This window comes from Scyliorhinus canicula, chromosome 16 (assembly GCF_902713615.1).
Source record: "Scyliorhinus canicula chromosome 16, sScyCan1.1, whole genome shotgun sequence".
In the NCBI taxonomy this organism is placed as follows: domain Eukaryota; kingdom Metazoa; phylum Chordata; class Chondrichthyes; order Carcharhiniformes; family Scyliorhinidae; genus Scyliorhinus; species Scyliorhinus canicula.
This window is the reverse complement of record NC_052161.1, coordinates 31375913-31397726: the sequence shown is the minus strand read 5'-3', so window position 1 is coordinate 31397726 and position 21814 is coordinate 31375913. Positions and strand designations below refer to the sequence as shown.

General features: G+C 40.2%; 1 protein-coding gene across 6 annotated transcripts in view; it reads left to right on the top strand.

The window, feature by feature from the left end:
- The window catches only part of LOC119979283 (arginyl-tRNA--protein transferase 1), a 350309-nt gene extending 330366 nt beyond the window's left edge, over window positions 1-19943 (top strand). For all 6 annotated transcript variants that reach the window (XM_038821318.1, XM_038821322.1, XM_038821321.1 and 3 more), the window contains one exon: window positions 12952-19943. In XM_038821318.1, coding sequence (XP_038677246.1) covers window positions 12952-13130 — 179 coding nt within the window. In that variant the 3' untranslated portion in view covers window positions 13131-19943. The remainder of the gene's footprint in view (window positions 1-12951) is intronic.
- Window positions 19944-21814: the final 1871 nt, after the last annotated feature.

The following is a 21814-nucleotide window of genomic DNA, read 5'->3' as shown; positions in this document are numbered from 1 at the left end:
ATTAAAATTGTACCTCTGAAGAATGATAGAAGGTTTTGGATGATAATGATTCCGAACCAACTCCATGAATTTGGTAAGTGATTTTGAATCAGCAGCTTCCGGGTTGGTCAAAATACTTACACTGTATGTCTGGGTATTGCAAGCTGTGAACAAAATAATTCTCTGTTGCTCCTCCCCCTCTATATCATTTGCTCCATTAAAAAAAAGTGATGCAAGGGCAGTATGCTGACGCAGTGGTTAGCAATGCTGCCTCACAGCACTGAGGCCCCAGGTTCGATCCAGGCTTTGGGTCACTGTCCGTGTGGAGTTTGCACATTCTCCCCCTGTTTGCGTGGGTTTCGCCCCACAACCCAAAGATGTGCAGGCTAGGTGGATTGAACACGCTAAATTGCCCCGAATTGGAAAAAATGAATTGGGTACTCCAAATTTATTTTTTAAAAAGTGATGCATACATTCTACTTATTGTACCAATTTTCTTCAACCGCACCAAACCAAAAAACGGCAAGGTGGTACTTTTGCAGTATTTTCAAATTGTCTTTAGTCAGAGTGAAAAGGCCTTTTCTTTTCCTTGCAATTGCAGCGCCATTTTATTTTCTCCTTGTCGCCAATGTGGTAACGAAAACTCCAGTGACCACCAGTGGATAAAGGCAACAACTGTTTATTTACAAGCAGAAAACCTATTTGCATGTAATTATTTGCACGACTAAGTGACAGCAAACCACAACTCTTACAATCACCTAGTCCAAGCCTTGACTGTGAATATTAAAGCCTGCCCTCAGTTTTGATCCACGCACACTTCCATTCCTTCGGACGGGGAGGCAAATGGCCTCAGAGATTTTCCGAACCTCAGAAGAGGAAGTCACGTTGTCTCGGGATTTGCCACGACACGCTCCTAGTGCCTTGGATATTCCGCAAATAACCTGGGAGAAAGATTACTTCAACTGGACTCACAACAAATAAAGCATATAGTGAGTGATACTACTCGAATGTTTATATGCTGAAAAGACTGCTGTCTCTGTAGTACGTGTTGGCGAGCATAAACTGCAAACAATGACCAAATACAAAGTAGATGTTAAAGCTCTGTAGTTGCAAATGAAGGCGAAATGTGCTATCATGTGGAGGTAATCTTAAGGAATCTAGGAAGAGAAAATACTCATTGTTTAGCAACAGTGGTATGTTTGTTATAAGCTGTGCTGTATGTTCACTCATGCACGATTTTGGTCAACATCCTTACAAAATAGAGCATAAACCTCATTCCTCAAATAATTCAACATATTAAATGTGGCATTTAAAGCAGGTGAGATTTCTCCAAATGAATGCTAAATTTTAAGCCTAATGTTTGCTCATTTTGCAGTTTTCCCATTATACTGGGTTTGAAATGTCTTTTAAAGTTCAGTTTAGCTAACAAAGGCTACTGAGGATAGATGATCAGTGGTGTGATAGAATGGTAGGATTTAAGCTCGACTGAACCAGTAATATTAATTAGACTGATTGATCTTGACTGATTGGCTCACCATGATGTTCCTGCTGAATGCTCCACTAAAAATGAGTAATGGTTTATATAGCAAACGGGGAAAATATTTTTAGCAGCTTTATGTATAATTGAACAAAAACATGAGCAGTTCAGAGGCTCCAGAACACATTTGAAAGTTGTCAACTCCATTCCTTTTTTAAAAAATATTTTTTATTCTCCTTTTCCACATTTTCTCCCAAATTTGCAACCACCAACAATAAACAATAATCAGTGACAAATATGTAAATCCCCATATCAATAATAACGATCCCATCCTCCCACCAACCCCAAATATTAGCCCGCATGTTCACGCAGACAAATGACAAAAAGGAATTAGGGTTCACCCATAGTCATCATTAACACACACAGCCCCCCTCCCCCCAACTCTCCCACCCACACGCCCCAACTAATGTTCGATGTTATCCAGTTCTTGAAATTGCATAATGAATAATGCCCATGAATTGTAGAACCCCTCCATCCTTTCCCTCCGTTCAAACTTAACCTTCTCAAGAGCCAAGAATTCCAACAGGTCCCCCGCCATGCCAGGGCACAGGGTGGAGAGGTTGCTCTCCAACCTATCAGGATCCGCCTTCGGGCGATCAACGAAGCGAAGGCTACAACATCTGCCTCCGCACCCGTTTCCAACCCTGGCTGGTCCGACGCTCCGAATATGGCCTCCCGGGGGCCCGGGTCCAGTTTCACGTGCCCACTTTAGAAATGATCCTAAAAACCTCCTTCCAGTAATCCTCTAGCTTTGGACAGGACCAAAACATATGAATGTGATTAGCCACACACACACACACACCACCCCCCCCCCCCCCATCCCCAATCCCCTCCCGGCAACGTTCACGCACATCTTCTACTCCTTCAAAGAATCGGCTCATCTTCGCCCTCGTGAGGTGTGCTCTGTATATCACCTTCAGCTGTTTCAGCCCCAACCTCGAGCATGACGTGGAGGCATTCACTCTCTGGAGAACCTCACACCAGAACCCCTCCTCCATACCCTCTCCCAACTCTTCCTCCCACTTTGCTTTGATCCCTTCCAGTGGTGCCTTCTCATCTTCCAAAATATCTCCGTAAACCGCTGACACTGCCCCCTTCTCCAGTCCCCCTGTCGTCAGCACCTCCTCCAGCAATGTAGAGGCCGTCTCCACCGGGAAGCTCTGTACCTCCTTTCTGGCAAAATCTCAAACGTGCATATTTCTAAACATTTCCCCCTGCTCCAGCAAATACTTTGCTTCTAGCTCCTTCAATCCTGCAAACCGACCCCTAGGAAACAAATCTTTTAGTGTCTTAATCCCCTTCTCCTCCCATTTCTGAAAATTTCCATCCCACCTCCCTGGCTCAAATCTGTGGTTCCTCCAAATCGGCATTTCCCTTGACCCTGCCCCCAACTCGAAGTGTTGGCGAAACTGCCTCCAAATTCTCAATGAAGCTATTATTACCGGACTCCTTGAGTATTTCCCCGGAGCTATCGGGAGCAGCGCTGTTGCTAGTGCTTTCAATCCCTACCCCCTATACAAACTCTCCTCCATTCTGACCCACTGGGAATCAATCCCTCTGACCCAGCTCCGCACCTTCTCCACATTCGCCGCCCAGTAGTAATACATCAGGTTCGGAAGACCCAAACCCCTTGCCTGCCTTCCCCTCTGTAGCAGCACCTTTCTAACTCTGGCCACCTTCCCTCCCCATATGAACAAAGTAATCCTTCCCTCAATCTCTGAAAAAAACCTTTGGCAGGAAAATCGGCAGACATTGAAAAATAAACAGAAATCGCAGCAACACATTCATTTTTGACAACTCCATTCTTGCAGAGAATTGTTTTTGTGATGATCAGAAATTGGGTCACATGATGTGTTGACACTCTTTCATAAAGTTAGAAGCTAATTTTATTCATCGTGCAGCATGGTCCCAACGTACTGTGGGTGAAATTCAACTTCATTCCGGTCATGAACAAGGATTGTCAAATTGGTCAGCCATTATATACTGGAGTACCTGTGGTAGATCATTCACCTGTTATACACTGGTAGGTCACCGGTGGCAGATTATTCACCTATTTAAACATGATATATATATATATGTATATAAGACAAATATAAGAACCAAAAAAAGCTTTTGGCTTGCAGGGTGCTGGTCATGGAACAGTGCTGCAGGAAATCAGTAGTAAGGGCTGCTGCATAGTTTTCAATGGGCCACTCCCCCTTCCATTGCCCATTCCCTCAACCAGGCACTGCATACCTTTGATCAAGCTACCCCATTCCCAATGTGTGAAAAACTGGCCACACACTTTAGCTACCTTGCATGTCACATGGCGATTGGCCGTTCACCACTGGCTTAATGCCAGTAGTGGCGGGATGAGGCCCTTAAGTTGTCATTAATTGGCAGTGGGGCAGGAAGATTGATCGTGGGCCTTCCCACCCAGAACATTAATTCTGGCAGAGATGAAAATCTGGTGAGGTTCAGTTACGCTGCCATCCCGCCTAAAAAAATGCACTTAACATCTCCAAGCTCACCACCAACAATAGCACATGGTTCTGGCTAATGTTTCTGATTGATGACATTTTATCAGAATTAACAAAAATCATTAACTTGAGGTATTAACTGTGTTCTCTCTACAGCAGCTTCCTGGCCTACTAGGTTTTTTCAGCTTTGTTCTTATTTCAGATTTCCAGCATCCGCAGTATTTGCTTTTGTTCCCATTATGCACCGGGATCACTACTGGCAGATTGGCCGCCCATTATACACAGTGGGTTGGGGGGGACGAGTGTCTAATTGATCCACGAGTATGCACTGTGGAGAACTAGTGGCAGATCGGTCCCTGATTATACATTTAATCTGAATTTGCCTTTCCACTGAAGTCCGATTTTTATGTTTTATCTAATCTTTTCATCTCTCTTCAAAAGTCAATATTTGTCTTTATGTAGCACCTTATCGTATCTTTCAAGATTATCTCAAAGTGATTCACAGGCAATTTTCTTTAAATAGTGCCTTTAATGCAATGAAATGCCCAAGAGAATTCACGGAGGTGCAATTTTTAAAAATAAATTTAAAGTGCCCAATTTGTTTGCAATAAAGGAAGTGTGGCCAATCCAGTACCCTGGATGTTTTGGAGTTATGGGGATGACACGCACACAGACAGGGGGAAAATGTGCAAACTCCACACGGACAGTGACGTGGGGCAGGTTCAACACAAGAGATGCAATTACACTATCTTTATTATAGAGAAAGTCTGAAAGCACAATCAAAAATAGACACTGGACCAAAAACGATATTAGTGGGGAAACAAAAGATATGGGGATGGTGCTGTGTTTTAAGAAGGAACTTGAAGGAGCAATATTCTCAAGCAAGGGGCCTAGGCAACTCATTGCAAATATTAGGGGAGAAAGGAGGTGCAAGCGACCAGAGGAACACGGGGTTGTGGGTCTGAAGGAGGCTATGGAGATCAGCTGGTGTGATCATTAAGGCATTTAAATATAAGATGAAAATGTTGAATTTGCTGTGTTGAGAGACTGAGCTAACAAAAGTGTTCAAATGGAGTGGTGAGAACTGAACAGACTTGGTGTGACGTAGGATACAGGCAGTGATATTTTGGAAGAGCTGAATTTTAGGGAAGGTAAAGGAGGAGGGGCCGGCCAGGCAAATCTGGAAAAGTCAAATCTGCAGGCGACATATTTATGGATGATATCAGGGAGTTACAGGTAGGAATGGTCGAGAGGAAATTGGATTTGAAGCTCAGGATCGAGAGGAAATTGGATTTGAAGCTCAGGATCGAATTGAATAGGATGTAAGCATTGCGAACAGTCTGACTAAGCTATAGGTGGAGGTGGCAGTGAAGTCTGCGGTGGGGCCCCAAGGTGACAGCTTTGATATTCCCATTGTTTAGTTGGGGGCAGGCCCACTTCGTCTCAAGATGGGATGGTGACATCGCAAAGGCAGTGGTGGTATTGAGAGGGGTGGAGAAATAAAGCTGCATGTCATCACTCTGTGTCTGTATGTGTGTTTGTGTATGTGTTTGTATGTATGTATATAGCAGGCCCTGTGTCTTGAGAAATATGTTCCCACACAATGATGGATCCTTCGGGAATTTATGACAGAAGGAAGAGTCAAAGAGTTTGGGTGCCAACTACAAAGGAGTAAAAGGGGACGTAATTACAAGATCAGAGAGATACATTGAAAGATGCACAATAAGCGAGTAACAAAGTCACCTAGAAATTTGAAAAGTTAGCATTCTGTGGTTTGGGAGAGTGAACCAATGTGGATTAGCAAGAACAGGAAAAATCCCAACTATATATCTAAACTGTCTATATCAATGAGCTATTTGTCTACGAGGGTCATCATTCCTAAGGAAAACTCTTCATTTCAACTAATTTTGAAAAAATAATGGGACCATTCACCTTAAAAACTGGAATCTGCTGTGGTACTTAGTTGACATTGTGCAAGCATTATAGAATTTACAGTGCAGAAGAAGGCCATTTGGACATTCGAGTCTGCACCGGCCCTTGGAAAGTGCTCCCAACTTAAGCCCAAGCCTCCACCCTATCCCTGTAACCCAGTAACACCATCTAACCTTTTTGAACACTAAGGGGAAATTTATCATGGCCAATCCACCTAACCTGACTGTGGGAGGAAACCCACGCAGTCACAGGGAGAAAGTGCAAATTCCACAGACAGTCACCCAAGGCCGGAATTGAACCCAGGTCCCTGGAGCTGTGAGGCAGCAGTGTTAACCACTGTACCACTGTGCCGCCCACATTAGATGAATAAAACATAAATGGACCCTACCTGATCCGTTTTCTATGTCTTGCCAAGTTCTCTGTTAAATCTGACAAACTTAAAAGTCGATTGAGAAGAATTATAGTCTCCTTTGATGAAAAATCTTTCTATATATGCCTTATTTTAAATTAACTGTATAAAAAACGTGTTCTGACAGCAACTCAATTGGGATCTTAATTTATTCCGACCCACTTTGCCTAATTATACTTTCCTTTCTCCTAGAATATAGTCTACTTTGAACCAATAATATTCTCGATGTCTAATTTTAATACTGTAGTATTTTATGAAAAATTACAACTTATAAGACCGCTAATGGGTCTGTATAGTTGCTTCAGTGAAAATGAAGGAGGCAGTCCTCTGATTTATTTTATGTGAAGGGTTGAACCCTTTTTTGAAACCTGTAATTTGCCAAAGGAATGCATTTTTATTCTATTCCTAATCCTATAATTAGCCCCAATTGATGGGCGATTAGAAAACACTTAATGTTAATTAGGTTTAATCCATTTACTTGAAATTTATGTTTACCCCTATCACTGTATCCAGTTCTGATTCAGACAAAGTTTGTTGGTGACAGATTGTGCCTAGTTTAGGAGCTTTTTTGTTAGAATGAAAATAACTTGGGGAATTGTGATCAATTCACCGCCCTTTTGTTAATTCTGTTAATTTTCTGTGAATACTTTATTTGAAATGTTGGATACTGACTACATTTAGGGAGGAGGAAGAAGGAAGCATTGGTGGAATTATGGAACCTAAATATGAGGGAGTCAAATTAATATTGGTAGACATATGGGGGAATGCCCACAACTTCCATTCATGTTATATCCTTAACATAAAGAAATCTGCCAAAGTGCTTCTTAAACAAGTTAAAGGAAATGAAGCATTGGCAGAATAAATGACCAAAAGCTTGACTGAATAGATTGCCATTGAGATTTTGATACAGTGGATAGAGTGAAGTAGCATAATCTGTTAAATCCAGCTTCGAAAAGTATAAAACAAAAACTGTGCATTCATTGTATGTTGCTAATCAAAGTTTTACAACATGATTCTGAAAATCTACAGGATTGTTCTGTCAGTATGTTTATCCTAATGTGTATATGTTATTTTCTCAAAACCTCTGTCTTTGTGATAATTTGTATTCTTGCATCAAACATGCGCATATTGCAGTTCAGCACCTTCTGATTAATTGTTCTTCCTTCCAGATGATCTATAACTAGGCTAGGAAAATGCAGGGATTTTCCTGACATTGGACAAAATTATAGTCATACTTTGTGCTGTGTCTTTGTGAAGGTTAAATGTTTGTATATTCTCATAGCTATTTTTTTACATTCTACCCCAAAACAACGCAACTTTATAGAGATTTCTAACTTCTTCATGCAGTGGCTCATCTTTCACATTTCAAGCAACAAAATCGGTTTCTGAATTCAGTTTACACCACTTGTCCAATGGTCCCATGTCCAACTGGTCATTGGGGTGGCACGATGGCACAGTGGTTAGCTTTGCTGCCTCACAACTCGAGGGTCTCTGGTCTCGGGTGACTGTGTGGAGTTTGCACTTTCTCCCCGTGTCTGCTTGGGTTTTCTCCAGATGTTCCAGTTTCCTCCCACAGTCCAACGGTTAGGTGGATTGGCCATGCTAAATTGTCCCTTTGTGTCCAACAGGTTAGGTTGGGTGACTGGATTACGGGGATAGGGTGGAGGTGTGGGCTTAAGTAGGGTGCTCTTTCCAAGAGCCAGTGCAAACTCGATGGGATGAATGGCCTCCTGCACGGTAAATTCTGTCCTGGGAAGTCATGTCCCAGAAAATGCAGAAGTCACAGGTGTTTTTGTCAAGATGAAACTGGCTTTTCCCACTTTCTTTAAAAGGCAGACTGTGCACTGGAGCATCATTCATTCTAATCTGTACCTACAAATTACTAACTTAATGGAAATGCCTGACCTGGATAGATCAGGAGATAGATTAGAGAGAGCACAATATATGGAGAGTATCCATCTGCTTTGTTTTAAAACTTAGAGTACCCAATTCATTTTTTTTCCAACTAAGGGGCAATTTAGCGGGACCAATCCACCTACCCTGCACATCTTTTTAGGTTGTGGGGGCAAAACCCATGCAGACATGGGGAGAATGTGCAAACTCCACACAGACAGTGACCCGGAGCCAGGATTGAACCTGGGACCTCAGTGCCGTGAGACAGCAGAGCTAACCACTGCGCCACCGTGCTGCTCCGTCCATCTGCTGTTTAGTCTTTCCTTTATTATGACTAAACAATTAAAGTTAGGAATGGAAAAATGTCGTTTAAAGCACATCCCTCTGGTACTTTAACTCTTCCATTATCCCATCTGTCCAGATTTGAATAGCCTCAATGTTTTTCTTGCTTGTTCCTTTCCTGGCATATTCTTCCATATATATCACCCTAAGTAAAGAAACATTTTTGCCAAGTATTCTAAATAATCTTTTTAATTTTCATTGTGTGTCCAGGTTTTTCTTGGCAGACTTTGATGAGATAATCTGGGTTTATCTCATCTTTTTGCCATATATTTATATCCTGCTTTATCAAGTTGGAACATCTCAATGCTTGTTCAAAGAATTAATTTTTTGAAGATCTCAGAGACCAGTGTATAGAAGACCATGGCAGCCATTCTGTACTTATAACATACAAGGACTGTGCAAGAAAAGGAAACACATGCTCTGGGGGATTAAAAACAAGGGCTTATACCTATTATGATTTTATATATATATGTTGCTATTTAATTATGAAGCTGTGGCAGATTCTGTTGTCGATGAGTTATTTTATTTATAAATTGCGCAAAACTCAAATGTCCTCGATTCATGCAGGGTAATTGCTTTCATGTTGCAACAGATGCTTCATTTTAAATTGTAATACCTTGAACTTCTCTGCACTTGTTGAGCTACTTTCTATTCTATCAAAGTAAGCGATTGGGCTCAATACTTAGGTAGTGTTTTCTGCTCAATCCTCAAAAAAGATATCATTTTGATTTGAAGAAAAGCTGAATTGTGTTTTTTCCCATTTAATCATCTTGTTACACTACCAGCTGTTAACCAGTTGGTTTGTTATTACATGCATAATCTGTTCAAACTACAGTAATGCAAAATCATGTTTTATTTTGCTTAAATTATATCTGAGCATTACCAAGTCACAAATATAGGGCAGCAGTTTTACTTGTGTACCTATGCCTTTCAGCATTGAGCACATCAGCAAAATATTTATTCGTTGTATGCATGAACATGAATACATTTAATGAATAGAGCAACAATGTCACACAAGCATCTTTTCAGTTTTTCAAAGTCTCATAGTATTCTATACGTCCAAATCTTTTTTCAAAAAATATCATTTTATTCATAAAATTTGTAAAAGTACATGACATAGCCGTTCACATTTGACATTACATTAATTTTCAATTGTGTTGCGACTCCGGGTCAAGTGGGCCACGCACTAGCCCAGGGTGCATAACAACATATAAAGCTTCAAAATTTCAGTACCTCAGCAAAGAATCTGATGAGTTACAGTTCTCAGAAATCTGAAATACAAACAGTACACTTTGAATGGTAGACATTGCTGGATAAACTAACATTTAGAAAAGAAAAAACTAATTTATTAGTACCTTATATGTCTCAAATGTCTTAAAGAGCTTCACAAACAACAATTCCTTTTGACAGTACAAAACAGTTACAGATGCAATTGTAGTAGCCGATTGCACGTGGCAGGATTCTACAAGTGCAATTAGGTAAATGACCGGTTAATCTGTTTTTGGTGATGTTGGTTGAGACTATAATGTTAGCCAGGATGTTAGGTGAAATCCCTGTGTTTTTTATCACATCCACCTGAACAACAGAAACAGCCATCCAAGACCCGCTTTAATGCTACTCCTTTAGGACAACATATCTGTGGTAATGTGTCTCGAGAAAGAAAGAACAAGCTTGCAGAGTGCTTTGGGGGGAAAATGGGCAATCAGAGCAATATTGAATATAAAGTAATTCTGGTAGGACAGTTTTGCTTCTTCAAGTGCTTTGCCCCAACTCTGACCCCTTGCCAAATCGCTGACATATTATAGAGATTTCCTGTATTAGTAACAGCAGTAGCGGGACATCCAGTACAATAGCAGAATAATGGAGTGATACCTTGATGCTTTATTGGAGGAGTTTAACACCCAGTCTGGACAAAGGTTTTTTACATTTACCTGACGCTGAATGGCCTCTAAATTGAACCTCTCATCTGGTCCTCGCCTGTTTGGTACTATTTCTCTGAGAACCCAAGAACACTGGAATGAGGTGAGAGGTGGCAGATAGATAAAAGAGGTGTACATCAACCCCCCCCCCCCCCCCCCCCCCCCGCCGTCTGTGAAATTGACTGTGGTAGGTAAAATTTGATGCCAGCCTGGTGGGAATGGATTCCGACCCACTTTCCAATTATTTCCTTACAAAGAAACAAATTCAACAGAATTCTGTGCTAAAATCTCTATTTAAGGGCATAAATGAGTCTGGTGGGAAAAATAGGCCACCTTTCCCGCTAAGGAATGGTTATTACAAGTGTTGGGGTATATTTGTTCAGCTCCACGACAGTATCTGAACGTTAAATCTAGATTGACAATAGAGTGCCGTATTGAGGTAGTGTCTCACTGTCAAAAACACTGCCTTCCGGATTAGATGTTCCACAGACTCCCAGGCGCAGACTTTTACAATCGGAGAGACCATGATTAAGAAGTCCCACACCTATTTCCAACAGAGCCCATTTTTGGCAGGGAAAGGGGGCATGCGAGTCACTCATGAAGGAAACCCAAAATCATTAGAGCCATTTGAATTCACTCCGGAGTTCAAAGAGATTCCATTTTGACTATAGCGAGATCCTTAATCCACAGTATCGGAGTTACAAATGTTTAGATGCTCTAAATGCTTTTAAATGCTCTACAAATGCAGACAGCTTGGTCCATAGAATGAAAATGAAATGAAAATCACTTATCAAATGAAGTTACTGTGAAAAGCCCCTAGTCGCCATATTTGGCGCCTGTTCGGGGAGGCTGGTACGGGAATTGAACCGTGCTGCTGGCCTGCCTTCAAAGCCAGCGATTTAGCCACGTGCTAAACCAGCCCCAAAGAACAAGTGTACACTGTTCAGCCTCTCGAGTCTGCTCCGCCATTCAACAGGATCATAGCTGATCCTCTTCTTTAGAATTATCAAGCTGTGAAGATATTTAAATCCACAGCCCCATTTGTCGAGGCTCCACAACTAGAACCTCAGCAGCCTTGTGGAGGAGGTGAAGAGGGACCTGCAAAGTTAATTCCTCCTCTCCTCTTTCTAGAACGATGTACAGATGTGTACCCATTTTAAACCTACTGTCAAGCCCCTCTCAAAATTAAAACAATAGTTTGCTTATGTAACATGTGAAAGCCTTTTAAAGTTGTAATTGAATGAAGAAAAGTGAATCAGAACTATAATAAATTTGTAGTTTGTTATGGACTTTGCATCAGTGGTGGGCAACCTAGTCAAGCGGGTGGGTTGTATGAATGGCCCTCCTTCATCTCAGTGGGCCGTAAGATTGAAATCAGGCTTGTTCACTAACCATGAACCTATGATTAAGATTAAATACATTTACTATACACCGCAAGTTACAGAAAATACTTAATCATTTATATAATTGAACCCTCATCAACTTCAAATGGTAAAAACAAAAGAAATATTTACACTTTGGATGCAGAGAAAGCGCGCGGCTCTCACGGGCAATGTTGTGTGCAATCAGCATGCACCTCCCTTCATTTGTGCTTGCTTTACGTGGGTATCACTTCAGTCATAGCAGTAGGAAAAAAACTACATGGATGGAAATAGTGGAATGTAGCAACCTTTGTGTGGGCAATGGTCAACAAAATGTCTTGTGAGCCTTAGTCAGAGCCCCTGGGCCATAGGTTGTCCACCATTACTTTACACTGATTTGTGTGTCATTGAAACAATGCACATTAAAAAGAATCCTATTGGTGTGTGCGTATATATACCTACATAGCCCATATTCTCCTATTTTATACATAAATATTCAATCCCTCCCTTTCTCATCAGTTTGGAAAAAATGGGCATCCACATTACTTTTTTATAATATTATAAATTGAGTAGTACTTACCAACAGTTTACATTTATGAAGAATTTAAAACAGAAAACATGCCAAGGTGTTTCACAAAAGATTTAAATGGACAGTAGGGTTCGGATGGGGATAATTTACACTAAATGAGTGTTACCCAATGTGGTTTATCTGTATTAAACCTGACTTATATGGAGGGGTTGAGAGAAACAGATTTGCAAATTCAAGCTAAAAGCCGTAACCATTCAGAAATTGAGTTTATTCAATGTTGTTCCAGAAAATAGAAATGAAGAAAATAAACAAAAAATTAAATCAAAGTGAACACTTTTTAAATATTAAATCATGTTTTATTTCCTGACACCATCTTGTGGTTGTTTTTTCTAAACTTGCATCTGATGAAGAGAACCAGTTTGTAAATTGAAATTACTTGCAATTTAAAATTCTCAATTTTGCACCTTAAGTTTGTTTGAAACTGTTTGGACATTCCTGACTGCACAGTGCTATTCACTATCTAACTGATAAAATGAATGCCTACTGTGTACAGTCTTTATTAAGCAACTATCTTGCTGTTTTTTTTTCCAGAAGATGAAAATAGATTACGAGACCTTGGTAAAGTTTGTGTACTGTACAAGAGTACCGTAATGCCTTACAGCATCTATCAGAGACAGAACAAGAGAGCCAATGATGAAGCGGCGGTACGACAATATGCAAGCCTGGTTGGACAGATCTGCGCAGAGCGAATGCTGCTTTATCGGGTCTAAATACATGGTTTATGTTAAGGCTGTGAAAATAAGATAACACTGTATGTTAAATTATTGCTGTGCAACAACATCACAATACATATCGACTATTTTAAATTACTCTAGCCAACCACGCCATACAGCATGTTTGTGTAAATGTCTCCGTTTTTGTAACCTACACAGCATTTACCTTTTAGAATATATAAGCAGTTCCTCAAACTTTTCCAGGCAAGGCTATTTCATTTCAGTTTTCTTTGGGCTAAGCCTCACCAAAAATGTTTTTGTCTCACAATGTCTAGATTGGGATTCTCTTGCTCAGTTCTTTCACTTTCTCTCTCTCTCCCTTTTTCACTGTGCTCTTGTTTTTTTTTCCTCTTCGTCTTAATCCCTTCCACCTTTTCACTCCATTCTCTTAATCTTGTGCTTCCACCTCATGTATGTTCTTTTCCCCTATACTTCTTGCATTTTGATTTCATTTATTTTCATTTTTCCTTTTTCTCCTTTGTGAGTAGGTCCTTGAGAGCTGTACAGGTTGCTCCATCTTGCTTGCTGGATCCTGCAGTCTTTCAAATGCATGCACATTTTGTTTGTGCATCTTGCTGAAGATGTGGAATGAGTTAGCTGAATGAGAATATTGAAGTTTCAGAGTAGGTAAGGGGGTGTATCCAGACTCTACAATTTTCAGAATCCCAATTGATATTGCGGTGAGGCGGAATGCTGTTAAAGCCAGGTTTATGGTTAAGTTTATGATTTTTTAAAAATATACTGGATGATAATTGTTTCTGTAGGTTGTTAGTTGAACATTTATCCATGCTTGTCTAGAAGGACCATAAAAACAGTAGGAAACAACTGAAGAGGTGTGGGGTGCTCTTTCCAAGGACCAGTGCAGACTCGATGGGCTGAATGGCCTCCTGCACTGTAAATTCTATGATTCTATGGAAGAGTAATGCATACTGGGTACGATGGATACAGTGGGGTGTGGAAGCAGCTGTTGCAACAGGTATATTGTTTCTTATTTTTGCTGCAAGGAATTTCAGGGGAACTAAAATTAGGGGAAAGGTTTTGCAAAACATGATTTAAAGTGAACAGTTAGGATGGAAAAAATAGGACTGAACCAAGAAGGAAAAAGCAAGCCAAGTTATTGCTCATAATTTGCATGACTTACTCAGATTTTACTACAGAAATACTGTATTCACAAGACAATCCAAATAAATGTAAATGTTTATCTAAGACTTATCTATTTTGAAAAACTTGTTTTAATATTTTATATAAATTCTGGTTGATAAACCATTACCTTAGATAGACACATTATCTGAGCAAATTTTCCACCTCATAAAACTTTCAAATCTAGCACCCAGGGCCAAAGATGTACTGATGGAAGAGTTTGACTGGCACAGTGAACTCGTCTCACACTTGCCTACAGCATAGACATAACAAGTGATCACAAAGTACATTGTGAAGAGAAGCTATTGATCGTGGATATACAGCTGATGATAGAAACTGCATGGATAGAAAGCATATGTTGTAAGACAAAGAGCAGCTTTTTTCTCTGCCTTCCAAGCAATGTATATGAATTTGTTTGAGGTGTTGTACTGGTACCTATTTCTAACTATGTAATTTTATATTGGTGCCGAGTATAAAATAAACATCTCACAAAAATGTAGCTTGTTGTCATGCACTATTTGAACAGTGCATTTAAGAATGGCATAGCTATAACAACTAGGAACACAAAAGGCAGAGAAAGTAGGAAGTTGCATGATTCCACAAAAAATAGTTTAATACATCTCATACAGTAATAACTTTTATTTCTTTTGCTCCTTTAATGTAATGAAATAGCCAAATGTTCTTCACAGAGGTGTTATGAAACAAAAATATGACCCTGAGCCACAAAAGGAGGATTTTGATCAAACCACCAAAGGAGTTAGGTTTTAAAGAAGGAAACTAGGCAGAAAAATTCAGGGAGGGAATTTCATAGGTCAGGGTCTGGGTGAAAGGCACTGCAACCACAATGGTAAAACGATTAAAATCAGGGATGCTCCAGAGACCACATTAGTGGAGTCCAGTTATCTGTGGGTCATAGGATTGGTGGAGATTACAGAGATAGGGAGGGTCTGTCCATTGAAGGTTTGAAAACAAAGCTGAGAATTTACAATTGAAGCATTGCCTAACCAGGAGCAAGTGTAGATCAGCAGGTATAGAAGTAATGGGTGAACACAATTTGTTGTGAATTTGGACACACAGGCAGCAAAGTGTTATATGTCCACAAATTTAGGACGGGTAGAATGTGGGAGGCTGGTCAGGGTTGGTTAGAATAGTCAAGTCAAGAAGTAACAAAGACAGGAATGAGGGTTTCATCAGCAGAAGGACTGAGGCACAGGCAAAGACAAGGCTGTGTGACAGGTGAAATTGGTGGTTTTAGTGACAGCATGAATGCGATTGAAAGTTCATCTCAGAGTCAAATACAACACAAAGTTTGCAAATGATCTCGTTCAGCCGCAGACAGTTGCAGAGGGAGAGAGGTGGAACAGTGTTTAAGGTGGGGACCAAAAACAATGGTTTTAGTTCTTCCCAATATTTAATTGGATGAAATTGCTGGTCATCCAGTATTGAATGACAGATAAGCGAACTGACAATTGACAGACATTAGTTGATGGTAAGGTAAAGCTGGGTGTCATCAACATACAGATGGAAACTGGTATTGAGCTGGATTTTTGTTTGGAGTGGATCCTGATGCTGCCATCTTGAGGAAATGTGGGTCATGCCCATGCTGGAACACAGAGAGCAATTTCGTAGAGGCCTTTTCTGGCTGGTGGGCTCCAGAGGCTGGAGGGTCAACAATAAAAGAATGGCAATCAAACCGACAGTGGTGGAAGGTGCCAATATAGGTGGGAGAAAGAAAACATGTTTCAAGATGGAGAGATCCTCTGAGGAGCCTTCTGAAATTTTTGAAATGAAAGAGGTCACAGTTTTGAGGCCATCATTGTGGAGGGAGAGCTGGCTGTGTTGGCCCAACCCCTGCTCTGCCAGCAGGAAGCTGCTCCATCCCTTGGCCACTTTTTAACCTCAGTGGTGGCCTGTGCCTCATCTGGAAAATTTCACTCCGTGTCTGCAGAGCGGCCTGAATAGGCCCTCTAATTGACTACCAGCGACTTGCACACAGTTAATAGCAGGAAATTGCAGGCCCATCCATTTCTGGTTCTATCTCTGCTGCCAAGTGAAAATTCGGCCCATCGTTTTTTCAGATGAGGGGCAGTATGTAGATGAGAAGCAGGAGGAAGCCAAGGATAGATCCCTTTGGAACGCCAGAGAGTGTGGGAATGGGAACAGAAACGATTGGTGATTCTATAGCTACAATCAAATAGCTAAGAGTGTTAACCAGACGAGGGCAGTCTCACCCATCTGGGAGAGTGGAGAAACATTGGAAGAGAATGGTTCGATCAATGGCTGCAAACAGGTCGAGAAGGAGGAAGAGGCATAGCTTGCCTTTGTAACAGCTACATAAGATGACATTTGTCTCATAGTTAAATATGCCCCGTGGAGATCACAATGTAATGCATAATAGATACTTGGGTAAAACACAAGTGCTTCAGGATGTTTTGCTAAATTGCATGCTCAGTCTATAGTTCAGTTTGAACTAAATTGTTCTAGCGCGTTAGTAGATAATGCTTTGTCTTTCACTTATCTGATTGCTAGGCTGTGAGTGTAAGTTATGTTGATGGCCATGAAGAGCAGCCAGGCAGCTGTTACTGATTATGTTGAAATGCTATAGCTGAGTGGATTTTCTATTTTATTTCACAAGCAAGATGTGAAGAACTTTCCCAAGAGCAGAATAAACAGGGTGTCCGTCATACTGTTCAGTGTTATGTATTCTGTTTATGCAATTCACTGACTGCGTAAAATAGGAATTGTGAAGTTGGCACTTGCTTTTCCGTCACAATGGAACACAGATGAATGTTTTCCATATCATGAAAATCACATATCCTGTCCTTCATTCTCTTAATAGCCCCTGAGAAGAAATTGAGTTACTTCGGATACCTATGGAGAAAGAGAGCCAAGCTGTATTGATCTAAGCCCTAATTACTAGTACATTTTTCAGGACACCTCAAACGCAATAGTACTTCACCGCCAACCAATTAGTTTGCGGTACAGTGACTATTAAGTAGGCCAATTTAGCAGCCATTTTGTTCAAAGCAAGGCCCCACAAATGAGATATCACCAGTTAATCAAGCTCAGTTGGCTAGACAGCTGGTTTGTGACGCAGAGTGTGGCCAGCAGCACAGGTTCAATTCCCGTACTGGCTGAGGTTATTCATGAAGGCTCCGCGTTCTCAACCTTACCCTTCGCCTGAGGTGCGGTGATCCTCAGGTTAATCAGCAACAAAGGGGAAAGCAGCCTTTGGTCATCTGGGACTGGTGAATTTAACTTCCTTTATTTCATTTAAAAAAGAAACCTGTATCTTCATCACTTCAGGATATCTCAAAGAGCTTCACAGTTAATGAAGTATTTTTTTTGAATCATACTCAGTGCTGCAGTGTGCTGGTCTAGGATGGTAACTTTTTACCTTATGTCAGCCAAGGCTGGTTACATATCACAATAGGCCTTTGTGTTTTAAAGGGCTTCTGAGGTTTCACAGGCAATGTAAAATCATGTACAAGCTGACTAAATGTAATCTAACTGTTCTGGTATTTTGTCCAGTATCAGTTATGATTAAATCAATTACGTGCTAATCTGAATTTAGGTGTCATTTAATGGACACAACATAGATTTAATTTGGATTTGAAGTGCAAGATTATCAATTGAATTCTGCGATTTTTGTCTGCACGGATCAACTAAATTGGTCAAAATGGTTGCATGCGCTCGTGATTCACATCATGTACAGCTGTGCAAATTCCTCGAGTGCATTATTTATGTGTAGTACTTCAAATCTGATTGAACAACTAGGTGCACATCTCCATCTAAATTGCATTGCAGCAATCTAGATGGAAGCAAATAGAAATAAAAGGATCATTTTCAAACTGTTAGTTTACCCTGTTATTGCAGCAATTCAAAAATACAACTGAATTGGCATAAATATTAATAATTTGATGTACTCCTTTGTATATTTTTAATGCTCTTCGAGGATGCATAATGTAGTGAGTTCAAAGCTGCTTTTTACTTCTGGTTATGTTGTTTTTAATCCACTCAAATCTGTTGCCAATAATCTTCTGTCTTTGTAGGCTGTAAGTGTCCTACGTTACGTGGCACTCTGAGCTTAGATCCCACATTGCCACAGTCATTCAGGCTGACTTGTAAAAAATGAAGTTGTGGCCAAGTAAACCTTTCCCCTTGGTTTAAAATACATTTGTATCACCCCAACATGATTATTCCGGCTGTACAAATGTGGTGTGCATTGGGCAATACTTCATTTGAACAGCTTTGGCCTACTGAAAAACAAAAAACCTTGATTTGTTTTGGTTAGGATTATAGAATGAATAGAATCCTGCAAGGTACTAAACACCATGGCCAATGTCAACCAACGCCATGTTTGCTACAAAGCAAGATAAATGTTGATTCTCTCGGTGATAAAGATGATGGACTTAAATGCCTGCTGACGGCAAAGTGACAAGATTGTGAAGCAAGTATCTGAGCTACTGCACTGTGTGGGGACCTTTGTCATTTTGCAAACCTAAGGTATGAAGAGGCTTCATTTAAGACCTTTTTAAAGCAGAGTTCTAGGTTTGCTGCCAGTATGGGTCTGAAAATATATATATATATATATATATTCTTCATGCAATCATTTATTGCTGCCTGGTCATAAAACTGCTGCTGCAAACCAAATGTGGGAATTTAACATAGTACATGAAAAATGGATGATGATATCTGTCAAAATATTGAGCTGTGCCATTACTTACAAATTGTTGCATTGTCTTGAGAAAAAAATGGTGTTTGAAGCTACTGCTTTAGTCAATGATTCTAACATTTTATTTGTTTCCAGTCCCTAATTCAGGAAAAAAGTCCGCCCAGAATGATCTGGTTCCTTATTTTAATATAGTCATCATTCTTTCCCGCTTGGTGTGCTTTTTATGAATAATAAAAAGTTGCCGTTTCTTTCACAGAGACAGACCAGCAGTCGCTAGTCTCTCTGGTGGTCCATATGGTTGTGGTTTTTTGTTAATAACCAGCTGGTCAGATGAGGTTATTTTCGTAAGATTCTTCATACAATCAGGGTTTGTAAAGTTTGTAAAGATATTGTGCCTAAAAATCAGCAATTTATAATCCTCCACCTAATGTGCTTGCACTTTTAAATGTTGTTCTGTTACATTTCTGGGCATTCAAATGATGAGCAAACAGTGATAAAAGGGGTGTACTGTATATAAAGAGGTATAATGTCTTCTATTTCCATATGTTTAGACTGTTCGCTGCACAAGTGCCTCTTACAAATGATTACTTTGAAATGATTTATTTTATGAAACAAGAAATATGCAAGGATTTTGTATCGAAAATTGACGTATGGCACTCTGCTTCAAGTGAAATATATTCCTAGTGACACCTTAAATCCAGGTGGTTCATCTATGCACTGCATTTTTTGACATTGCGTTGACTTTATTGTGAATGGCAAATTTAAACCAAGTACTATCATAAGTCCATATAATTATTTGTGTTTAATGTTCATTAACTGTATATCAGAATCAAACACATTGTAACAGTCATCTTTCATTCATTATTTGGTGTCTTCAGAAAGTGTGTTGCTATACAAGATTGTCTTTGTTTAAAAGTAATACTGAATTCAATTATTGGTTGAGTGTAATATGTGCAACAATTGATTATTAAAAGCTTACACCCTCTTGGCAACAGCGTGAGCAGTAGGTGTGCTTGATGACCATTATAAAGGTCAATTGTTGAAGTCCCAGATTTCTATCTTTTACTTGAATTTGGTCACTTGGGAAAATTTAGTGGGTTGTTAGTCTGTTCAAATGCTGAACACATCTGTCTCAAGTGGGTTGTGAAAAAGATGCACTATTTTGTACTATTTGAATACTGCCTGTTGGTAGATGATTACAAAACTAGACTGGCAGTAATTAATTGGCAGGCTAGACTATCCTGCCGTCCCACCTGAAGAAAGACGTGATAGTGAGCGTAAGTCAAGAAAATTTAAGTTATCTTTGAACATCTATTATTTTCACTGGAATCAACTTCCAGGTTGGGCACATGGGTGATTAATATCAAATATATTTGTGCCAAGTTCTAGTTTCAGAATCTCCGTGAACTGGGGGAATACCTTTTCTGAATCCTTTTGTTATGAGCCTTTTTCTGTAATGAATTACAATCAGATGATTCAAAGACTCAAAAACAAGACGATTCACAGGTAGGCTGTCCATAGCCACTCTCATTTGCATGTAAAAGTGATGGAATATTCTCCACTTATTTGGATGAATGCAGCTCCAACAACACTCAAGAAGCTCGACACCATCCAGGACAAAGCAGCCCGTTTGATTGCTCCCAATTCCACAAACATTCAATCCCTCCAGCGCTGACTAACAGTGGCAGCCATGTGCTTCGTCTACAAAATGCACTGCAGGAACTCACCAAGGTTCCTAAGACATCACCTTCCAAACCCACGACCACAACCATTTAGAAGCACAAGGGCAGCATAACTATAAGATTCAGGGTGGGAGATATAGGAGGGATGTCCGAGGTAGGTTCTTTACTCAGAGAGTGGTTAGGGTGTGGAATGGACTGCCTGCTGTGATAGTGGAGTCGGACACTTTAGGAAGTGGTTATCGAATAGGCACATAGAGCACACCAGAATGACAGGGAGTGGGATAGCTTGATCTTGGTTTCGGACAATGCTCGGCACAACATTGAGGGCCGAAGGGCCTGTTCTGTGCTGTACTGTTCTATGTTCTAGATATCTGGGAACACCACCACTTGGAAGTTCCCCTCCAGGTCATTCACCATCCTGACTTGGAAATGCATCACTGTTCCTTCACTGTCACTGGGTCAAAATCCTGGAATTCCCTCCCAAACTGCAACGGTTCAAGAAGTAGCTCGCCACCACCTTCTCTCGGGTAACTAGGGAAGGTCAATAAATGCTGGCCTAATCAGCAACACCCACATCCTGTAAAAACATTTTTAAAATGAAAGGAAGGGAACACAAATATTAAGGATGCACTGGATCAGCATTGGCACTTCTGTAAAGATTTTCTTCATCAAACTTAAGTCTCAACCCCAGCATTCACTTAGTGACAATAGCGATGCAAAGATCCAAATACCATAAGAAGAATCTGTCCTTTATATGAGTTAGAGTAATATGACTGACCAGAACATGTTGAAATTACTCATCCCAAAAGTAATTGTTGCAAGTTTCAAATCCTTGATACATTGACATACTCTCTGCTTCAGCTGGCAAATAAATCAGATCTGGGCTGGTAAAGGTGGTGCTCACTATAATTTAACCTGTTCATCAGTATCTGGTTTGATACGAATATTTATACTATCCTATCAAATAATAAACTTGAAAGTACGTATAGTTTGAAAGTTGACTTTTCCTTTATAGGATGGTATCATGGTTACCCTTTCCATAGATGATCACCATGGGCAATCAGAAAATCATCAGACTAATCATCATGCTCTAGCAATACAAGATACTTACTTGTATGTGATCTATACTCAGACTTGACTTGATGCCATTGGCGGTATGCAATAATTGCACTTGGATTTTAAGG